Here is a 21586-nt window from a genome sequence, read left to right as displayed (position 1 = left end):
GCCACAGGCTTCTAGCCTGTTTGTTTATATTTTAATAATACTTTTTTTTTTGAGACAGTCTTACTTTGTTGCCCTCGGTAGAGTGCTATGGAGTCGTAGCTCACAGCAACCTCAAACTTCTGGGCTCAAGTGATTCTCTTGCCTCAGCCTCCCAAGTAGCTGGCACTTAGGCACCTGCCACAACACCCGGCTATTTTTAGAGACGGGGACTAGCTCTTGCTTAGGCTGGTCCTAAACCGTGAGCTCAGGCAATCCACCCTCTTTGCCTCTCAGAGTGCTAGGATTACAGGCATGAGCCACTGCGCCTAGCCTTTTTATATTTTAATATTACTTTTAATGTACAAAAGTTCCTTGCCAAACAATTTTATTTTTTGAACTTTTTCCTCTTCAGAGCCTTCCATTCACCTTCCTGAGTAGCCAGGCTGTTAAAAAGCTGTTTCACTTTTCGCTTTCTTTCCGCATCCCTAAAAACAAAAAAAGCAAACACCATCTTGGGTTAGCTTTTGGAGGAAGTCTCCTCCCTTTCACAGAACCAGGATGGCTGGCAGCTACCACACCCAGGACAAAGGGAGGGAAGCGAAGGGAGAAAAGTCCGCCCAGCCCCAGCCTGCAGCCCCTGCCAAGGCTGAGCGTGCTGGGGCCGACGCTGGGCGTGGACTGCTAGTGCTGCAATCACACCACGGCTGTCCCCAAGTGTGTCCTACTCACCGTTCCATGATCTCTGAGAGCTGCATCCTCGCCAGGAACTGATTGTCCTTTCGGATTTCCCGGACAGCACCTTTAAATTCCCGCTTGTGTTTGTGGATCAGCCTCTTCCTTTCTTGTTCTTCCTTACTGCTGCCCAGTTTCCGTCCAAACTCAAGGCTAAACCAGGAAGGCAAGTTGAAGAGGCAAGAGTCAGCCAGGGCCTGGCAAGGGTGTGCCCGACCCTGCTCCTTTCATTCGCTGCACAATGGGCAGATTCAACTGCACAATAGGCAGGACAAGCCCAGGCCTCGTCCCCAAGAGATGCTGCTGACACCCACACTTTGACCAGACGGGGGGTGAATAGCTTCAGCGGGATAGGCTTGCTCTTCTCACAGGTCAGTGGCCGGTAGAGCTGCTTCTGGCTGCCCATTTCCGTCAGAATACTCCGACACAGCTCCTAGAATACAAGACAAGCTTATATGAGATGGTGAGGACAGCAGGACAGTGTCCCCTCAGACCTCTCGCAGCCACGGCCCCCCTGCTCCCCATCCCAGAGGTTAAGTAAAGGGCTACAGGGGCTTGGATGCGGCCATCTTCTGGATAGGACAGTGCGTATCCTTCTGAGCACTGTGACCCTCAGAAATCAGGGTCCATGCAGGTAGTGAGAAGTCATAGTAGTCTGTGCTTCTTGCATCCAGAAAACAAACAGAAGCCCTCTCCTGTAGAGGACCTTGGCAAGACAGGTGCAGGGACCCACTCTCTGTGGAGGCACCTGGAGAACCAACTCCCTGTGATGGTGACATGGACACGCAGAGTCTGGGTGTGCGGAGCAAGAAGCCAGGGCCAGAAGGGGGTCTCTTACCAGTCTGGGTGATGTGATCTTATTTTCCTCTCTTCCAGAGCCAGATGGGTAAGGCATACATTCACTTAATGCCTAGATTCTGGAAGAGTTGGCTTCTGAGGAATCTTTCAGAAATTAGCCCACTAATATTGGTCCTACCCCTTTCCCTATGCACAGGTATCCCAGAACTCAGGCCACCTGGCCCCCTGTACTCTTGGGCACAGCCACTGCTCAGCTTGTTGGGGTGAGCTGTTAGCTTCAAGTACCTCCATGCCTCTTCTCCATGGGGACTCAGTGCAAGGGCGAGGCCAACCCAACTAGCCCCAATCCATGAACCTGTTGTTCTCCTTCAGCCAGTCCAAACTCTTTAGGACCAGAGAGCCACTCTGTCCCTTAAACGAAAGACAAGCCATAGCCTCATGTGGGGGAGTGGATGCAGGAGCTGCTGTCTCATCTGCATCCCTAGACCAGGCATGGTGACTCCACTGGGCAGTGGACTGGTCTGTGTATGTACCAGGAGCAGGACAGCTGAGCTGCTGTCCTCCCGGGGCTCTCATCCCAGTAGAGCAGAGACAGTGGTCTGGACTTTCTGAAAAATCCGGGGTGCCACTGGGGGTGAGGGTCAGAGAGGCAGCACCGGCACCTCCTGCTCTAAGGACACTGGGAGCTGTGTGGTGACATGAGGGCAGGTGGGAAGCAGGCAGCTCAGAATGGCTGAAGGCACCTTCGGGACATGCCCGGAGGGCAGAACTTGTTTTTTACATACACAGGGAGTCTGGGTCCAGCTGAAGAGGTCTCTCCTTGGGAAATCTCATCAGGCAACTGCAGAGCTCAAGTGCCCATGTGGCCCACAGCCAAATGTCCAGGCCCTGGTGGACTTTCCGCTCAGTCCCCAGAGGTGGTGCCTAACAATGTTGTGGCTCCCAGGTGAGGCAGGACCTAGGCTCTGCTGCAGCAGCCTGCAGCAGGTGCAAGTCACCACACACTGTTACAATTTTATTTCCCATTCATGCCAAGGATTTTGCACAGATGGTGTCACTGACATTTAGAGCTACCACCTCAGTAACAAAAAGGCCAACTAGTCTGGTCCTAGCTCAGGGACACATCCGAGCTGGGCAGAGCATCTTAGTGTATAGGGAGCCTCACCTGGAGCTCATAGGGGTGGCTGCAGTCAGCCAGGTGCTCCGTCAGGAGGGCGTGGAGAGGACTGGCTATGGCGTGGAAGGATGGCAGGGTGCCATACAGCCGCACACAGCGCTGCAGGAGGGACAGACCCACGGCCAGGCAGGAAAGCCTATGAGGGCAGGAGGCAGGGAGGGGCAAGCTCATGCTGCGTCAGTCACTGACAAACCAATGACCCTGGCGAAAATGACCCCTCCCCCATCAGGTTAAATAATCAACTTGGAGCCACCTCAGGCCAGGGCTCAGCACCTAGGCCTACAGGGCACTGGACAGAAGTGTCACCACACTTCCCTGAACAGGAAGGAGGGCTATGGGAGATGCAGTAACAACTTGAAATAGGCAGCTTCATTTTAGTTTCCAAATCACTATTTGGGAAATCAAGCAAATCTATTTTGAAAATAGTTTAGGATGGGGGAAGAAACAGCTATCAGGGCAGCATGCCTCAGAAAGGCTTTACCTAGTGTAAAATCAACTGGTCAGGGGAAAAAAGGAAATTCTGGCCAATCAAAAAGCCTCCGTGGTTTCTTCTGCAAGAAGAAGGAAAGTGGGCCCCACCTGCCCTGGGAGTCCACCCCGCACATACCTGATGTGATTGGCCTCAGTGGCTGTCTGGGCTCTCAGTCCACTCGCCCAGCAGAGGGAAAGGCTGCTCCTCTGCCATGTGGCTGCATCCTCTCTCTTAGAGACCAGGAGCAACTGGGAGTTCTTCCCACGTTCTCTGAAGGGGCGCACCAGAGCACAACCTGAATGCCAAGTGCGATGGGACAGAGGCCTGAACCTTACTGGCTGGCAGGCAGTACTGCAGCACCATGTCACTGGTGCTCATCCTCACAGACACATGCTGACAGTCACCAGACACAGAGGGTTTTGAAAGGGACAGAGTGGGGTGGAAGCTCCCGCAGGGGTGGTCATAGCCCAGCACCTGACCCGCCCGGGAGGCAGGCTTGCCACACAACTTCCTGTGGGCTGACTGAATACTACATGTGGCCATGGGTGCGTAGGCCCCATCCAAGAACAAACTGAAGTTCAGGCCCTTGGAGAGGTCAAGGCAGTGATTTGCACTCATGGAAACAAACCCAACAAAGCACAAGAAAGCGGATGGGTGACGGAGGCAGGCAGAGGACAGGGCTTGAGCTGGTCAGAGACAGCCTCTCTGAGGGTGGACATCAGCAGTGATCCAGATGACATGCAGGAGTTAAAACCAGCATGGCTGATGACAGCACTTGAGGCCAAGGGAGCGGCCTGAGCAGGAGGGGATGAGGAGGGTCTGCCTGTCCCACCCCTCCAAGCAGGCTGAGATGGCCAGTGCTTTCCCCTGTGGTGTGTGCCTGCTACATGGCAATGACCTGAACAAGGATGGATCCTGGGCAGGGGCCAGGTGGAGGAATGGGTGACAGAGGGGCAAGCTGTGTCCCAGGAGTCAATGTAGTCAGCAATGGGGACAGCCAGGCAGGAAATTCACAGCAGGAGGAGGAGCCAAAGAGACAGGCAGCAGCCTGTGAGAACTGGCCCAGGGACCCTAGATACCTCTTCAGAGGACACCGCTGACAGTGTGAAGGGACACCTAGCCCAGCGCTGCAAACAGGGGATCAGGGCTGGAAAGGGGCCCACAGATGTGGGAGTTTGGGAAAAAGACCATGCCTCTCAGCAGTCTTAAGAGGGAAGTAGCCAGGCTGCAATCCTGGTACTCCGGGAGGCTGAGGTGGGTGGTTTGCATGAGCTCACAAGTTTGAGAGCAGCCTGAGTGAGCAAAAGGGAGACCTCGTCTCTACTAAACATAGAGAAACTAGCCAGGTGTTGTAGTGGGTGCCTGTAGTCCAAGCAACTGGGGAGGCTGAGGCAAGAGGATCACTTGAGCCCTGGAGTTTGAGGTTGCCGTGAGCTATGATGTCGTAGTACTCTACCAAGGGTGACATAGTGAGACTATCTCAAAAAAAAAAAAAAAAACATGGCTTTTGTCTCCCCTTCCTACATTCGTAGCATTACAGAAGCTATGCAGAGCAGAGCTGTCCATGTGAGCCACACAAGTGTTTCCAAAAAAAAAAAAAATTTTTTTTTTCTGAGCCAGAATCAGAAATCTGTTACCAGAATCTGTTACCCTGGCTAGAGCGCCATAGCCTAACTTTGCTCACAGCAACCTCAAACTACTGGGTTCCCTCAAGCAAACCTCCTGCCTCAGACTCCTGAGTAGCTGGGACTACAGACACCTGCCACAGTGCCCAGCCAATTTTTCTATTTTTAGTAGAGACAGGGTCTTGCTTTTGCTCAGGCTGGTCTCTTAACTCCTGAGCTCAAGTGATCCTCTTGTCTGAGCCTCCCAGAGTGCTGGGATTACAAGTGTAAGCCACTGTGCCTGGCTGATATAAAATTTTCCTATTGTCACATAAGTAAGAAGGAAAAAGTAAGATTAATTTTAAGAAAACCTTTATCTAATCCAAGGTATCTTTTCATACACATATACACGTGCCTACGTGGCATGGGGTCTTGGCTGTCTGAGTGCATTTCACATTCAGGGCCCGTCTCAGTTTGGACCTGGTGCATGTGGTAAGTGACCCTGCTGAGGCATCAACACTCAGATGTGCGCCCAGGGGATAAAGAGGGTGGTGCTCTGGATGGCAGGACCCAAGGGGTTCTTGCCACTTCTCTACTTTTCCCTGTTCTAAACTCCCTACAACGAATACAAATCACTTTTAAAAAATTCTAAAGTACAAAATACTTGAAACCAGCTACTCATATCGACTCACCTGGGCTTTGTTTGTTTGGAATTCCTATGTAAAGGATCCCAAGAAGATAATTCATGAGCTCAGGTATAAACCTCTGAGACAAGGACACGAACTCCAGGAACAAGCAGCACACAAACAGGCCTTTCACCACGTCTGGGAGGGACAGGACAGGGCACTGCAAAGGCACATGGGCTCGGTCTCTGCTCTGGAGTGACGTTCTAGAATGTTCCCAACAGGGCACCCACTGAGCTTCACCTGGACCTCACAGCGATGCTGAGGGATCAAGTGAGCTCGGCAAGATAAAGGGCCTCCCAGCTGCAATGACTGTGACTTTCTCCCTCAGACGAGACTCCGCATGAGCACACCCATCACATGCCCACAAAAGGAAAAGAAACTTGTAAACTTTATTAAGCCAAAAGGGAAACTAAAGCCCGCATCACACTTGACACCTCCACCACTAACTTAAAGGCTGTTTTGTGGGGTCACTCTCTTCAATCAGTCCCCCTCACCCTGCCTGGGGCTGTTCAAGCTGGGCACTCTGGCTGGTGGCCAGGCTTTCTGACCCAGACTCCTCCACAGGGCCTGGGGATAAGCTTTCTTATGCTTGACCTCAGGAGTCTATCTCCCTGACCCTTAATGTGAGACACTCTTAAGTGCCATAGCCCTGAGGAGATGTGGCCTGCGGGTGGGCAGTCTCAAGGAGGACTCACCTTAGTAAGCAGCTGGCTCATGCACACCAGGGCAGGGGTGACGACTGGGTGCCAGAAGTCTGACGTTGGAAACAGCAGCCCTACAATTTTGAAATAAATGAGCTAGAAAGAAAGTAATATAAAGATTAAATAAAATAAAATAAAATTTGAAATAATACCTATAAAAAAGGCTCAGAAGTGAAACCGGTAGTAAAGGTCCTGGGGACAGATGGTGGGGCAGCCGTGGACACCAGTCTTCACAGTGACCCCGATCCACTCCCTGCAGGACAGGGACTCTCACCACTAAAAACCCTGTATTTTTACACTTCTCTAGGAGGCTGCTGTAAAACAGATGAAGGGGCTGGGCAGGTGGCTTGGGGATGCTACACGCCTTCATGGAGTTTTTGTCACCACTGTTACCGTGGCTACCAGAGGGCTTCCCCCACCCTATTCAGTTTAGCTTCCTAATTTCAGAGCTAGCATCAGGCCTAAGTGACAAAAATGAAAACATGAGAGTGTAGAAAAAAAGTAGAATTTTCTTGGGGTGGAAAAAATACATTAAAAGTCTCAGAGTAGGCTGGGCACCTATAGCTTAGTGGCTAGAGTGCCAGCCACATACATCTGGGTTGGCAGGTACGAACCCGACCCGGGCCTGCCAGACAACAATAACAACTGCAACAAAAAGCAGCCCAGCATTGTTGTGGGCACCTGTAGCCCCAGCTACTTGGGAGGCTGAGGCAAGAGAATCGCTTAAGCCCAAGAGTCTGAGGTTGCTGTGGGCTGTGATGCCATAGCACTCTACTGAGGGCAACATAGTGAGATTCTAGCTCAAAAAAAAAAAAAAAAAATCTCAGAGCAGTCCATATGCCTCTCAACCTTTGAATAAACAGAAAAACCAAGAATTAACAGAGAAGCCAGCCCCAGCCCTGGGCCTGAGGGACAAGCCAGTGCTTCTGCGGCATCTGACCAAACACCACACCATTGTGTGAATCCAGCCAGAATCCCATAGCAACACATGCACTGCTGGTAGGGTTGGACGCTGCAGTCCTCTGTCCAGATCGCTGCAGGCTCTCCCAGCCACATGCACTGTCCCCATCAGCCCTCTGTTCTGAACAGAGCCTGACCTGTGCTGGCCATGGGAGAGACTTGACTGAAGCCACCTCTGCTTACCAGGTCCAGCCCTGGCAACGCTGCCCGGCCCTTGGTCTCAATCATTTCTTCCATCTCATGCATAGCATCTCGGAGGACAAATTTCATAGAGTCACTTGCAGATTCAGGAAACATCTGGCAAAGATTATATAACTGCCTGTTAAGCAAAAATGTAAGTGAGGACAGCATGATTCCATGTAACAAAAATACAAGAAAAAACGCCAGTAACCACTTTCCCATGACGTCACCTGTGTCTGAGCAAATTAGAACTGGTAGCCCCTGGACAAACCCACTTTTCCTCTTACAACCTGGCTGGCCTCCCTGGGATTCAGATAATTTTTCTCATAGTATCTGTAACAGTTTACACTCATTCCCGCCATACCCTAAACACCTGGCCCTCCCCGGGTGGTAGTAGAAGTAGCTCCCTTTGAGAACATTCTGAGTGCCAGTGCTGGCTGACAGCTCTAAGGTACTTTCCATATTAGCTCATTTACTCCTCACAGGTCCTGCCGAAGCAATGTCGCTAGTGCACACACAAGCTGAGACCCAGGCTGGTTGTGAGGCACTGGCAGGCCAGCCCCACAGGGCACCTCTAGGCAACCTCCTCACCAATGCCAGACTCCATCCAGCACACGTCTCCCTCCCATGCTCCTCCAGGCCAGCAGCCACCACTCGAGTCACGTGCTCCCTTAGCAGAGCTCTCAGACTTAAACACAGCCAGCAGGTGCTACTGAGGTGTGGACTTGAAGGAGCAGGTCCCCAGTGTGACAAGGGGGCACATCCAGCACAAATTCCAAATACTCCTCAACCCATCTAGGGCCTCATACTTTGTTGGTGCATGAATCAAAAAATAAGCCATAGCATAGTGTAAGTGTGAAGGGGTTCAACTGTCTTAACATCAACTCGTTTGTGGTTAAAAGTGACCAGAGCAGTAAATGGTAAAGCAAGATGTTGTCATCAAACTCCGGCCAGAGGCCTACCCGTGAGGCCTCTCCACAGCCCTGAGGGGAGTCCATGGGTCTGGCCTGCTGATGCCCCATTTTGTCTACCTTAGTAATGACTGTAGAAAGCATGTTTATAATTCTAAACAGGACAAAAATTGTTCGGCTTCCCCTACTAGACAACATGCTACTTTCACTTACACAACCAGCTTGTCGATTACTCTGAGGTCTGGAGGATCATTTGTAGCCAAATCGCCGACATATTCCAAAAGAAAGCCAAATAGTTTCTGCAGGGACATGAGGTGGAGAAAGCTCAGTGCTTAGCACCAAGAGCAAAACCACAGCATCTAACTCTATGTCACTACACTCTGGGACAAGCGGGTGGGCGGACAACCAGGGGCCCTGGCATGAGAATTCCACAGCACAACCAAAGACATTGCTCCAGCCCGTCCAACAGCGGGCGACGCACAGGAAAGAAAGGTAAGGGCCCCGCGTGGAGGCTCACACCTGTGATCCCAGCACTCTGGGAAGCAGAGGCGGGTAGAACACTTGAGCTCAGGAGTTTGACACCAGGCTGAGCAAGAATGAAACCTCATCTCTACTAAAAATAGAAAAATTATCCAGGCGTTGTGACAGATGCCTGTAGCCCCAGTGACTTGGGACGGTGAGGCAAGAGAATGGCTTGGACCCAAGAGTTTGAGGTTGCTGTGAACTATAAGGCCATGACACACTACTCAGGGTGACAGAGTGAGAGTCTGTCTCCAAAAAAAAAAAAAAAACAGAACAGAAAAGGAAGCTAAGGATTAGGTGTGCCTTGTATAGAATGACAGGCACTACATGTTATGGAAACAGAACCAGGAACACACCCAGACTAGCTTATCTACAGTAAAAAACATAACATTCACTAACAGAGAACAAGGCACATTCACAGCTACCTGTTTCCCTAAAGTCCGGCCCACTCCGCAGGCCTCAGTGAAACAAAGGCCCCGGTACCCGCTACAGGCCAAGGAGGGGTAAAACACCAAGGGTGGCTCTGCCTGCTTGCACTGAGTCACCACCCAGACAACACCAAGTGACAGGCTGAGGCCCACTTTGTCACTCTAGGCAAGGCCATGTTCACAGGGACCAGGGGTCCTGCTCACACTCCCAGTACTCAACATGCATGTTCACCGCATACTTCTAGCTTTGCTTTGTTTCCTGCTGCGAGACTTGGATGGTTGCACTTCTGAATTCTCTCCACCACCAAAAGCTGCTCTTCCATCGATCTTCCCGACAGTAAAGACCTCAGTTCCTCACAGGACTCAGGAGCTGTAAAAAAACACAAAGTACATGCATTTAATACCGGCACTGAGAATTATGTTTCTGCTCACATAGGTTAAAAACTAAACACAACGTCAGTAAGTCAGTTCTTTTACTTTAACAAGATAGAGACCTTAACACACATTTTACATAGATGTGTATCTCCTAGTCACCACAACTGCATCCCAATGGGCCGAGGAGACTGCGATTGGCCTGAACAGGGCTGTCCAAGAGGACAGTGCCCAGAACAGCCCCAGGGAGCTGTGGGGTTCCCACCTTCCCTCTGTCAGGCATCCACTTGAACAGCTGCTGGTTTTCATGCCCAGACTGTTTAGAATGAGCTAATCCAGGGATTCCCAACCTTTTTGGCACCAGGGACCAGTTTTACAGAAAACAATTTTTCTATAGACTAGGAGGAGAAGGGGATGGTTTGGGGACGATTCAAGCGCATTTCGTTTATTGTGCACTTTGTTATTATCACCTTTTTACCTATAATGAAATAATTACACAACTCACTCTGAGCCCAGTGGGAGCCCTGAGGTTGATCCCTGCATGCGCAGTTTACAACAGATTCTCAGGGAGACTCCTGTGTTGCCACCGATCTGACAGGAGGTGCCAACAAAGGGCAGCTGTAAACACAGATGGAGCTTCACTGCCCCCTGCTCACCTCCTGCTGATACCAGTCCACGGCCCAGGGGTTGGGGACCACAGGACTGAGCACCACCACCTTCTGAGACTCTCACCCACAGGAGGCACACCCCCAGAGGCAGGCTTTATCCTACCTAGATACAACCTTCCATCACAGGACACTTCAGGGTGACTTTCTCTGTGTACACCCTAAGGGGTTATGTGGCTAGAGCGCCTGGGACAAACGTAGGGAGCCCTCCCATAAGTATCATGTCTCTCTGGCCCTGCTGGCCAACACACAGGCTGACACTGCACACAGGAGTGTGAAGTCACTGCCAAGGCAAAGCACAGGTGGCTCATCTGGGTGCTGACCCACAGGACCGTCCCCACAGTCACACACTAAGACCTGAGTGAGCCGACACTGAGGAGGAGGACAGAACCTGCCCACACGACAAGGGGCACACACAGGACTGTGCCCACACACTCGAGGGGCACGCGTGGTCCCTACTCTACAAATGCAGCCCTAGGGAGGGAGACAAACATGTACAAAGGTCATCGAGAAACCAAAGAAAACCTGGCTGTTCCTATACCTGCAAACGTGAAGGGCAGCTGAGTTCTGGCAGCTTTTCCAGCCCTTTGGCCACCGGTTCTCACTCCTTCCCCAGGACTCTGAGTCTCTTTCTTCAGAGTCTCACTTTCTTCCTCACTCTCTACATCAGATTCCAGGTCCGAGTGGCTCTCTGGGCCATCGCTCTCCTCCAGGTCCTCCCCACTGCAGCCTTCGCCCGCATCCTCCTCACCCTCATCCCCACTGGCTTCCTGGCTTTGCTCGTCTTGGACATCTTCCTCCACATTCATCTTTCCATCCTGGGAAAAGAGCATGATAGATCAAACTAAAAAGCTTTTGTACAGCCAAGAGCACAGTAAGTAAAGCAAACAGACAACCTTCAGAATGGGAGAAGATTTTTGCAGGTTATGCTTCTGACAAAGGCCTGGTAACTAGAATCTGCAGAGAACTCAAACTAATCAATAAGAAAAGAACAAATAACCCCATTTCTAGTGGGCAAGAAACTTGAACAGAAACTTCTCTGATGAAGACAGGTGTATGGTATGGCCTATAAACACATGAAAAAGTGCTCATCTTCCTTAATCATCAGAGAAATGCAAATCAAAACCATTTTGAGATTTCATCTAACTCCAGTAAGATTAGCCCACATCACAAAATCCCCAAACTACAGATGTTGGTGTGGATGTGGAGAGAAGGGAACGCTTCTACACTGCTGGTGGGAAGGCAAGCTAATACGACCTTTTTGGAAAGAAGTCTGGAGAACACTCAAGGAACTAAAAGTAGACCTACTGTTCAATCCTGCAATTCCTCTACTAGGTATATACCCAGATGATCAATAATTATTTTACAACAAAGACATTTGCACCAGAATGTTTACTGTAGCCCAATTCTTAATAGCCAAGACATGGAAACAGCCCAAGTGCCCATCAACACATGAATGGATTAACAAATTGTAGTATATGTACACCATGGAATACTATGCAGCCATAAAAAAGATGGAGACTTCACATCTTTTACATTTACCTGAATGGAGCTGGAACATATTCTTCTTACTAAAGTATCTCAAGAATGGAAAAAAAAAGTATTCAATGTACTCAACACTACTATGAAATCATTATATCATCACCTACATACTCATATGAATGGCAAAACAAAACTATAGTCCAGAAAGTAGAAAGGAAGAGGAGAGAGAGGGGACGGGCGGGGGGATACGGGAGGAGGGAAGGTATTTGGGGAGATCTCACCTAATGTGCATGATGCAGTGGTACATTTCAAAACTATGAAGAAATGACTATAATTGTGATGGATATGTTACTTAGTTCAATGTAAACATTTCACATTGCATATCAAAGCAGTACACTGAACCCCAGAAATACATCAATGCGCAAAGTTATGATTTAATTAAAAAAAAAAAAAAGTGTGATAGCCCTAGAACGTCACCACAGAGGTCCCGCACCTGTGCCAGGATCCTGTACCCACAATGCTGGTGCTCCCACCTGCTAGATGTTCTGCTCCTTCCAGGGCATCCCCAGAGCCACAGGTGCCAGAGGCTCACAGACAGCCCTGCTGCCAGGATACGGGGCTCGGGAGAAGCTTCACCCAGCAGGCAGCACAGGGGTCACAGCAGCACTATCCGCAGCACCCACCACAGGTTTGGGGGCCACACCAGGAGGCAGATAACCCAGTGTTTTTGCTGTATCTAGCTTTCTGCTCAAACCCTGGCCTGCCTTCCTTCCTTGAACCCCAATGATACACTTTACCAGGTGAAGGTACAGACCTTGTAAGATTCACAATTTAAAAATGTACCAGAGCCGGGTGCAGTGGCTCACATCTACAATCCATGGGAGGCTGAGGTGAGAGGACTGCTTGAGGTCAGGAACGCAAGACCAGCCCGGACAACACAACAGGACCTCATGTCTAACAAAAATAGCATTTTTTTAAAATTAGCCAGATGTGGTGGCGCATGCCTGTACTGCTTCGGGAGGCTGAGTCAGGAAGACCAGCCCAGGCGCTGAAGGTTGCCGCGAGCTGTGATTATGCCACTGCACTGTTCAGAAACAAGACAACCAGTCTTGGAAACTCAATCGTGTCACTCAGAAATACTCAGAACTTTAACCTTAACACCCTCACTACTGTGCAGAGGTTGTGCAGATGTAATCTTGCAGACAAAAACAAAAGCAGCTGATGCTGACAGCTGGGTAAGCAGCACACCGAGTCTAATTCTGTTACCTGGGCCTTCTGCTGAGGAGGCAGCACCACCACTACAGTCTGCTCTGTGAAGGTTGTTATCTGAAATACTGTAAACACCTGGAGATACGACTTTACAGAAACTGGTTAAACCCCTGAATACCAGAAAATACGCTTTTAAAGTAAAAAAAAAAGAAAGAAAGAAAACAAAGCCAAACATCTTACTTTGTAAGAAAGCAAACGTCTATCATCTTTATCTAGTACAAAGCCATCATTTAAATCATCCGCTGAAATATGTTTTGGTTTCCTGGTATTTTCATCCTCATCTTTTCCTAGCATCCTCCGCAGTCTTTCAGCCTGAATAGGAAGGAAAGAGAAGTCACATCTGTGTTCCCTGGACACACAACAACAAGGAGGCACTTTGGCACTCTGTCCCTCTCCTGGGCAGCCAGTGGGCCCACACCCCAGTCCACCGTCCTCTCAGCTCTGACGCTGGTGCCTGGCTTGCTTCTGCTGTGGTCCTCAATTGAAAACACTTGGTGAACATTACCAGGAAGACTTTCTTACTTAACAAAACATACTGCAACAAACTTTGTGGCAGAAATACTCTCCATTCACAAGGAAGGAAAATCTGTTACTCTTAGTCTTTGTAGCGAAATTCTGCTGGCCAACCTGACCATCATTTATCACCTGATGATAAATGAGAATAAAGACGCCCTGAGCAAGCCCCCCACCATCCCCGCCATCTGCAAACACACAGCGGGCAGGAAGAGGCCCATGATGTGCTTGGGTTCAAACAGCCCCCCAGCTGTCTTCCTGGGCAGGCACCGGCCCCCCTACCTCCAGCCTCTGGAGCCGCTCTTGCTCCTCACGTGCCAGCTCCTCTTCTGTTCTCATCCTGTTAGAGGGTTGTGCCTTCATTTCAAAGCCAAGCTCACGAACCATCAAGTCATATGCATCGGGCTAAAGTGGTAAGGGGAAATTTTCCACTCTGATAAAGCTGGACACTGCTAAGGAAGAAGCTAGGCCACACCTACATCTTTTCTTTTAGAGAAAACGGACTGGGAACTCAGTGGACACTTCATCACACAGAACTTTTTACTCCTAGAAAATTCTCCCCAGAATATATCTGCTTTAACAAATATAAGCACTGGTCATCTAAGCATTAAACCCTAAGCTGCAAAAGCAGCAGTAAAGGGGACTCACAGAGATGCCCAGACGGCCATATGACGGTGTCATCTGGTGAAATCCTAGATTTCCCCCCAAAATCTAGCTAACTTAAGCAAATGCAGCATTTCTCAACAATTTAAATTAAAAAAAAAAAAATGATGCAGGAATAAAATATAGTATAAAGGAAAAATAAATAAATGTATATTAAATATACATACATCAATATGCAAACGTATTACAGGAAAGTTCAAACACCTAAAGTCTCCACCCTGAAGTCCACCTATCCCTGGATATACTACTTTGAAGTAATTTTGGACCCACTCCCACCCCGACATTGTACCTCCTCAGGCAATTCCACATCAACACCCAAGAGAAACCCTGTGCTAACAGGAAAAGGCCAGAAGAGATTCCCAGCTGCAGCCTTTTCTCCACAGAAGAGTCTGAATGAAGTTCAGGGTCTCAGTCACCCCACTCCTACCTTGGGCTTCTCTTTTTTGTCTCTGTTCTCTGACTTGGGGGGTCTGTGTGACAGCAGAGTCTGGATTTCCTTCCAGTCCTGGTCGAGCTTCTCGGTGAGCTCCAGGGCGTCTTCCCGCTGAGCCTGTCTCTCCCTCTGGACAGACATGAGACACACCACACACGTCACTGCTCACTGCCCAGGACACGCACAGTAACCACCCGTGGTCAGCACCACACGTTTCAACAGAAAAGAGACCAAGAGAAATGAGGACTTCAAAGGCAAAGTTACAAAATCTTATTAGACAGAAGTAATTTCCTGCTTATAAACGGTTCTCTCAGACCCTCTCAGCAGTCCATCACAAGTCCGTGAGAAACAGCGTATGTTGTAAACCCTGATATACGTCAAGTACTAGAACCCACCAGAACAACAAAAACTCGTAAGAGGCATGCTCTTGAAGAGATTTAAAATGTTCCTGTTCAAAATGAATTCTTTTGTTGAACTAATATAAAATATTAAATACAAGCCAAAAATATATAAGGAAGAAAGCTCAAACATACTTTGGTGACCACATCTATGACAGAGAATACTAACTAACCCACCTTCTCCTGTTTTGACTTTGCAATGAGCTCTTCAATGAGTTCTTTCCGTGACTTTGGTTTTCCCCTCTCCTCGCCCGCCTCTTCAGAGGTCTTCACATGGAGCCTGCTGCCACCTCCAAAGTGTGCAGCGGTCAGCTGAGCTGCAGAAAAAAACACAAAAGACGCCACTGTGAAGCCCAGGCCTGTACTGGGAAGCATTCTTTTTAGTACTCTGCCAACATTTCCCCAAAAGCAGTCTGGAGAATTCCACATCTAAGAAAAAAAAACCTGGCTCAGTGCCTATAGCTCAGTGGCTAGGGCACCAGCCACATACACCAGAGCTGGTGGGTTCAAACCCAGCCTGGGCCTCGTAAAAACAACAATGACAACTACAACAACAAAACTAGCCAGGTATTGTGGCCGGCGCCTGTAGTCACAGCTACTTGGGAGGCTGAGGCAAGATAATCCCTTAAGCCCAAGAGTTTGAGGTTGCTGTGAGCTGTGACGCTACAGCACTCTACCAAGGGCGACATAGTGAGACTCTGTCTCCAAAAAAACAAAAAAAAAGTAAGAGGCTTTTGTTTTATAAATTACCTAGGTTTTGATGAGCTCATAATCAAAATCAAAGGATAGGAAATTTCAAATAAATCACTGAATTCCCAGGATTCTGTTACCTGGAAGAAACAGAACCCTCGTTCCTTCTGGTCATCTAATACCACGGTCCTATTGGTGACGAGAACGATGCAGCAATGAAAAGTGCAAAGACAAAGGCACAGAGGATAAATTACTGGCTACCTGTTGACAAGCACAAAGTCCCAGCAGCCACAGGCCTGGTGCTGTCACCCAACAGTGGGCTCTACACCACAAGCTGCCTTGGACCTAAACTTCTGTCCCCATTCTGGATCATCCAGATACCAAAAGCTAGTCCTGGGCTTGAATACTTTAGCTCTGCACACACTAAGACAAAAGCTTTGAAGATCAATTTTTGTTTTGTGTAGCTTATTTCTGGAAAATAGGACCTACTCTAAAGGAATGTAAACTAATGACACAATGAACTCTATACATAAGGCCAAAGATGGCCTTATGCACTAAAGCCAAAATTCCATGTTTCATGTCATTACCTACTGATATGAGGCTCATTATTATCTGCCTCACAAAACTGCCACAAGTGGTTTCCTAGTAAAGACAGAACGACATAAACCCTGCTGAAACCACACAGGTCAGAATCCATAACAAAGCAGGTCAGTGTAGAAGAGCTGCTTAGGGGTGGTGATGTGGTTGGTTTTATCTGGCTCTTAGATTGGACAAACATCTTTCTCTGTGCTCATGGGGTAACAGAAGCTATTGTGAGGTTCAAATAAGAAAATGGATATTAATGTGCTTTTTCAGCTTGTAAAAGCATCTACAAGTTCTGAAATTTTTAAAAAGCCAAAACCTATCACGTGTGGAATTTATCAAGAAGTTAATGCTCAGTGAAACTTTCATGTAACAACTTTTTGCAGAGGGGCAAGTCTGACAGTAAGCAGACTGTCCTGGCTGCAGCCTGGCCCGTGTGAGGGAGCCCAGCCTCACCAGACAGCGTCCCTCGCTCCTCGGCATCGCTGTCACTGTCCACAATGTCGTTATGTTTCTCAATGTCTGCGAGGGATTGGCCATAATGAGTCAGTTCTTCATCTTCGTTTAGGTTGTAGATACTTTTTTTCTCGTGATGTCGCTGACAGAGAGGGAAAAAGAAACCCAGTTTCCCTAATTACCATATTCATTTCATAGCCAAAACGATTATTATTCAGTCATATGTGAAGGTGACAATGTGGCCTACGCAGGCTTAAAGAGTGTTCTAAGTCATCTGAGCAATCACTGAGACATGAACAGAGCTCACAGAAGAAAATTCTTAAACATGTCAACTGACCAGGTAGGCTACTGTAAGTCGCACAGTGTTACCCCCCAGCGGTGCCCCTTAGCCCAGAGGCTCTCCACTCAACAGAGCGGGAGGCAACAGGTAAGAACCCCAGTATGCCCTGGCTGAGATATTCATCCAGACAACTCATAGTTTCAGAATGTTGCTTCCCCTTTGGCCTAGCATGAAAAAGTACAGGAAGGTAGAGGATTCCAGGGATATATACTGCACCTGGGGGGCAAGTGCCCATGGGCACGGAAGTAAACAAAGGGGAGAAGCAGCCTCACTTTGGGCTCGACTTCTGTGGACAACGTATAGCAAACACCCTCCTCCAATTTTGTTTCATACCTGTTGCTCCAGAGCAAACCTCTTCATCATCTTTTCCTCTGGACTTATGTTGCTATTGTACTCCCCAAAGCGTTTATCTTTAAATACATTGGACTTATCCCTTTCTTTGTACTCCTTTAGTAACGTCTGTGTACGCTGAAAAACAGATCATAAAACAATCTCACAAAAAATTCTTGCAATTTCCTCCAAAGGGGACATCAGAATGGTGTGTGGTTTTTTGTTTTTTTGTGTTTGAGAGGCAGGGTCTCACTCTGCTGCTCAGGCTAGAGAACCATGCTGTCATCACAATTCACTACAACCCCAAATTCCTGGGCTTAAGTGAATAGCTGGGACTACAGTCATGTGCCACTACACCCAGCTAAACTTTCTATATTTTGTAGAGAGGTGTCTTGCTCTTACTCAGGCTGGTCTCAAATTCTTGTCCTCAAGGGATCCTCCCACCTTGGCCTCCCAAAGTGCTGGAATTACAGGCCTCAGCCAGCGCGCTGAATAGTGCACATTTTAAGTTCAAGAGCTATACACTGTGATGTCAAAGTTCACACAGAATCTGCTTTAACCTATGACAAATATTCCCTATTAGGGATAGAATTTTGAGAGAAAACCAATTTACTCTCAACGATAACGGGGTAAGCACTTTATTTTCCTCTACTTAGAGTTTGTCAGTGCTGAAAGAAAGGATGAGCAAAAAGCATACTAGTAAAGCTAAAGACGCGAACTGTTCTTCTAGCTGTGGTAGCTGCCTTATTTTAATCAAGCGAGTACTTTAGGCTGGACTTATTTGGAAAAGTGGAATATGAGGTCTGACAATTCAGTTCTCGAACTTGCCCCATATGAGCTTCTGTTTGTGGCACTGTACAGACAGCTTGGTAAGGATTCATAACTGTGGTGCATCATTGTCTCACAGCTGTGTTCTTGTTGAACTATGGCAGTGTTTTGCTGAGTGGCATTCATTATTGTTGTGTTTTTGTGTGCCATCCTGAGAATGCTGGTGCTTAAATTACAGCAATGGGACCACACCAATGGAGCATATTGCAAGGGTACAAGTCATACTGTCAAGTGCAGAACATAAATGTCTTAACACAATAATCAAGTAAATGAGGCAAAAACTATGTTGGTTTGATGTAAGCACGTCAAGATTGTATTAAAAAACAACACATTGTACCCCACGTATGCATAAATGTATTCATGATCTATGTGTAGATGACTTAATAAAAAAAAGGAAAATAAAATGGAGCTATTGCAGCATAAAAAAAAATTACAGCAATGAACGAACATTAAATTTATTGTTAAACTTGGGAAGAGTGGAAGTGAAATTAGAGACCTGTTAGTCCAAGTTGATGGGGATAATGCCATGAGGAAAACCACAGTGTACAAATGGATTAAACATTTTTCTAAGGAGAAAGTGTCACTGATGAAGAGAAGTCAGAGTGGCCAGTAACGAGTAGAACTGAGGAAAACATTGCAAAAGTCCATCAAATTATGTGTCAAAGCATTGGGTGACTACGTGAGGCATAGTAGAACAAGTAAACATTGATAAAGAAAAAGAAAAAACTTTTTTTTTTTTGTAGAGACAGAGTCTCACTTTATGGCCCTCGGTAGAGTGCCGTGGCCTCACACAGCTCACAGCAACCTCCAACTCCTGGGCTTAAGCGATTCTCTTGCCTCAGCCTCCCGAGTAGCCAGGACTACAGGCGCCTGCCACAACGCCCGGCTATTTTTTGGTTGCAATTTGGCCGGGGCCGGGTTTGAACCCACCACCCTCGGTATATGGGGCCAGCGCCTTACCGACTGAGCCACAGGTGAAGAAAAAACTTTTTTGATTGCTTGGGATTCACTGAGGGTACAAAAAATTGGATTACACTGATTGCATTTGTTAGATGAAGTCCCTCTTATAGGCTCAGCATCTGTAGCACAGTGGTTGCGGTGCCAACCACATACACCGAGGGTGGCGGGTTTGAGCCCAGCCCAGGCCTGCTAAACAACTACAACAACAACAACAAAAACAGCCGAGCATTGTGGCAGGCACCTGTAGTCCCAGCTACTTCGGAGGCTGAGACAAGAGAATCGCTTAAGCCTAAGAGGTTGAGGTTGCTGTGAGCTGTACGCCACAGCACTCTACCAAGGGCGTCATAGTGAAACTGTCTCAAAAACAAAATAGTAAAAAAAAAAAAATAATAAAGTCCCTCTTATAATTGTGTCCTGCCCCCAAAAGTGTGCCACATCCCATCCCTCCTCCCCTCTCCCTCATTCTCCTTACTCCACCCCCTGGAATTAGCTAACTGCCTTCAAAAAAGAAAAATCTTAACTGAAAATCTTGGCCAATAACTCATGGCTCTTGCACCAACTCACACAGCACTGTCTAGTTTTCAGCCCGTCAACAGATAATAGCATTTAATTCTCATAAACTACCATCAGAGTTAGATGTATATTATTTCCTCTTTAGAAATGCAAAATAAGGCGCCTGTGGCTCAAAGGGGTAGGGCACTGGCCCCTTATGCCGGAGGTGCCAGGTTCAAACCCAGCCTCAGCCAAAAACTACAAAAAAAAAAAAAAAAAAAAAATTAAATAGAAATGCAAAATAAAGAAGATGCATGGTTTACACCTGTAGTACAGTGGTTAAGGCGTCAGCCATGTACAATGAGGCTGGTGGGTTCGAACCCAGCCAGGGCCAGCTGAACAACAATGACAACTGCAACAAAAAAATAGCCGGGCGTTTTGACAGGCACCTATAGTCCCAGCTACTTGGGAAGCTGAGGCAAGAGAAATGCTTAAGCCCAAGAGTTAGAGGTTGCTGTGAGCTGTGATGGCACTCTACTGAAGGTGACATAGCGAGACTCTGTCTCAAAAAAAAAAAGATGCGGTTTTATACAAAAAAAAAAAAAGACGAAGAAAGAAAGAAAACAGAAGTTTAAGTGAAGGCAAATGTGTCTGCTCTAGAGACCAGACTACTCTTCACTCTGGTCTAGGGTGAGGAATAAAGTCAGTTTTAAGTTGCCCATTGTACATGCCGTCATCTCCTAGAAATAAGGATGATAGATGATTTGAGTCCAAGGTCATCTGTATTGCACACTATGTGACAATATGACCTCCTGAAGGCATAAGCCAGGTTTTATTTATGTCCCATTAGCTAAAACACTGCTTAAAAGCAAGCACTTCGTGTAGCACAAAGGCTTTGCAGACACTGAGATCTGAAGGAATGCCCCAGCTTTCTCAGTTGTGTGACTTTAGGGAATCTACTTGTCCTTTCTGGGTCTTTACTTCTCCACCATCCTTCTACTCTATCTCCCCTAGTAATGATAAATATACTTTTTAAAAAAATGACCATTGTCTCCTAAGTTGCATATAGGATGCCATTTAATGAACTGAATTTGAAAAGCAGGTAAATAATATTCCGGGACTGGACCATAAACAAAAGACCAAAGGAAGCACTGAAACTTTCCACAGAGATGCCACTTCAGTTACCCCTCAAGGGACAAGGTGATGTGTCTCGGGGGAGACACACATTCTCCAAGTATCTCTGAAGTACCCCAGGTAAACCCTGTCCATGGTTCCTTGATAGGCAGTACTGGCTCAAAATCTAAATGAGGAAGGGTAAGAATAAGTACGGGACATCATGGCAGCTCAGCTGGAGGTCTCCAAATCGCGTGTGCAGGGTGTCAAGGAGGGACAATCGTTTTCCAGGATAAAGTCATTCCAGCTCATAGAAAAGGAGAGGCATGAAATTCTAAAAGTCGGTGCTATCTAACTACCATGGTCTCCATTTTGCAGACGAGGAAACCGAGGCACAGGGAAGCACGCCGCTGGCCCAAGGCCGGCAGGCAGCCAGCGCGGCACCGATCCCGGCAGCGGGCGCTACCTTAAGTTCAAAACGTGGGGAGGCGGCCCGCCTACCTTCCTGATGGCCCGCGCGCGGGACACGCCGGGCAGCCCCACGTCGTGGCGCGTCTTCCTGCCCAGGATCTGGAACTTCTGCCTGTTGACTTTCACTTCGAACGGATTGGGGCAGGCCGTCGCCTGGCCTCCTCGCGCCCTCGAGGCCGTCCTTCGCGCCCCGGCTGCCTTGACCTTCCCCATGGCGCACACTCCGCCGCAGCTCTAGGCGCTGGCGCCCTCAGACCTCCCAGAAGCAGAGCAGACACGTGAGCCGGCCGATCACCGCGGAGGAGGACCACCGTGGCAGAGCTCGTCACCTTGGAAACACGTGTCCCGCCTCCCATCGTCATCTCGCGATAACTGCTCC

The 21586-nt window shown here is 48.2% G+C and overlaps 1 protein-coding gene across 1 annotated transcript; it reads right to left on the bottom strand.

The window, feature by feature from the left end:
- Positions 1-211: 211 nt before the first annotated feature.
- NOP14 (NOP14 nucleolar protein) lies at positions 212-21566 on the bottom strand. The gene is made up of 18 exons (XM_053577947.1): positions 21238-21566; positions 17347-17481; positions 16674-16815; positions 15123-15262; positions 14542-14676; positions 13734-13856; positions 13119-13250; positions 10729-11005; positions 9390-9520; positions 8414-8499; positions 7293-7428; positions 6144-6245; positions 5455-5608; positions 3294-3453; positions 2675-2822; positions 1026-1144; positions 709-864; positions 212-464 (listed from the first exon to the last, which is right to left on the bottom strand). Exons 1-18 carry the CDS (start codon positions 21418-21420, stop codon positions 365-367), a joined length of 2559 nt encoding a protein of 852 aa, XP_053433922.1. The 5' UTR covers positions 21421-21566; the 3' UTR covers positions 212-364.
- Between the last annotated feature and the right edge of the window lie 20 nt (positions 21567-21586).

The sequence above is a fragment of the Nycticebus coucang genome, chromosome 23 (genome assembly GCF_027406575.1).
Source record: "Nycticebus coucang isolate mNycCou1 chromosome 23, mNycCou1.pri, whole genome shotgun sequence".
NCBI classification, from domain to species: domain Eukaryota; kingdom Metazoa; phylum Chordata; class Mammalia; order Primates; family Lorisidae; genus Nycticebus; species Nycticebus coucang.
Note: the sequence above shows the minus strand (reverse complement) of the source record. Positions and strands in the feature narration are given on the sequence as shown.

Coding starts and splice junctions, on each gene's coding strand:
- NOP14 (XM_053577947.1), bottom strand. CDS start 21,420: ATGGGGAAGGTCAAGGCAGCCGGGGCGCGAAGGACGGCCTCGAGGGCG. Junction 13,251..13,733: donor AGCGGCTCCAGAGGCTGGAG/GTAGGGGGGCCG, acceptor CTTCCTATTCAG/GCTGAAAGACTGCGGAGGAT. Junction 9,521..10,728: donor GCTGCCCTTCACGTTTGCAG/GTATAGGAACAG, acceptor GTTTTTTTACAG/CTCCTGAGTCCTGTGAGGAA.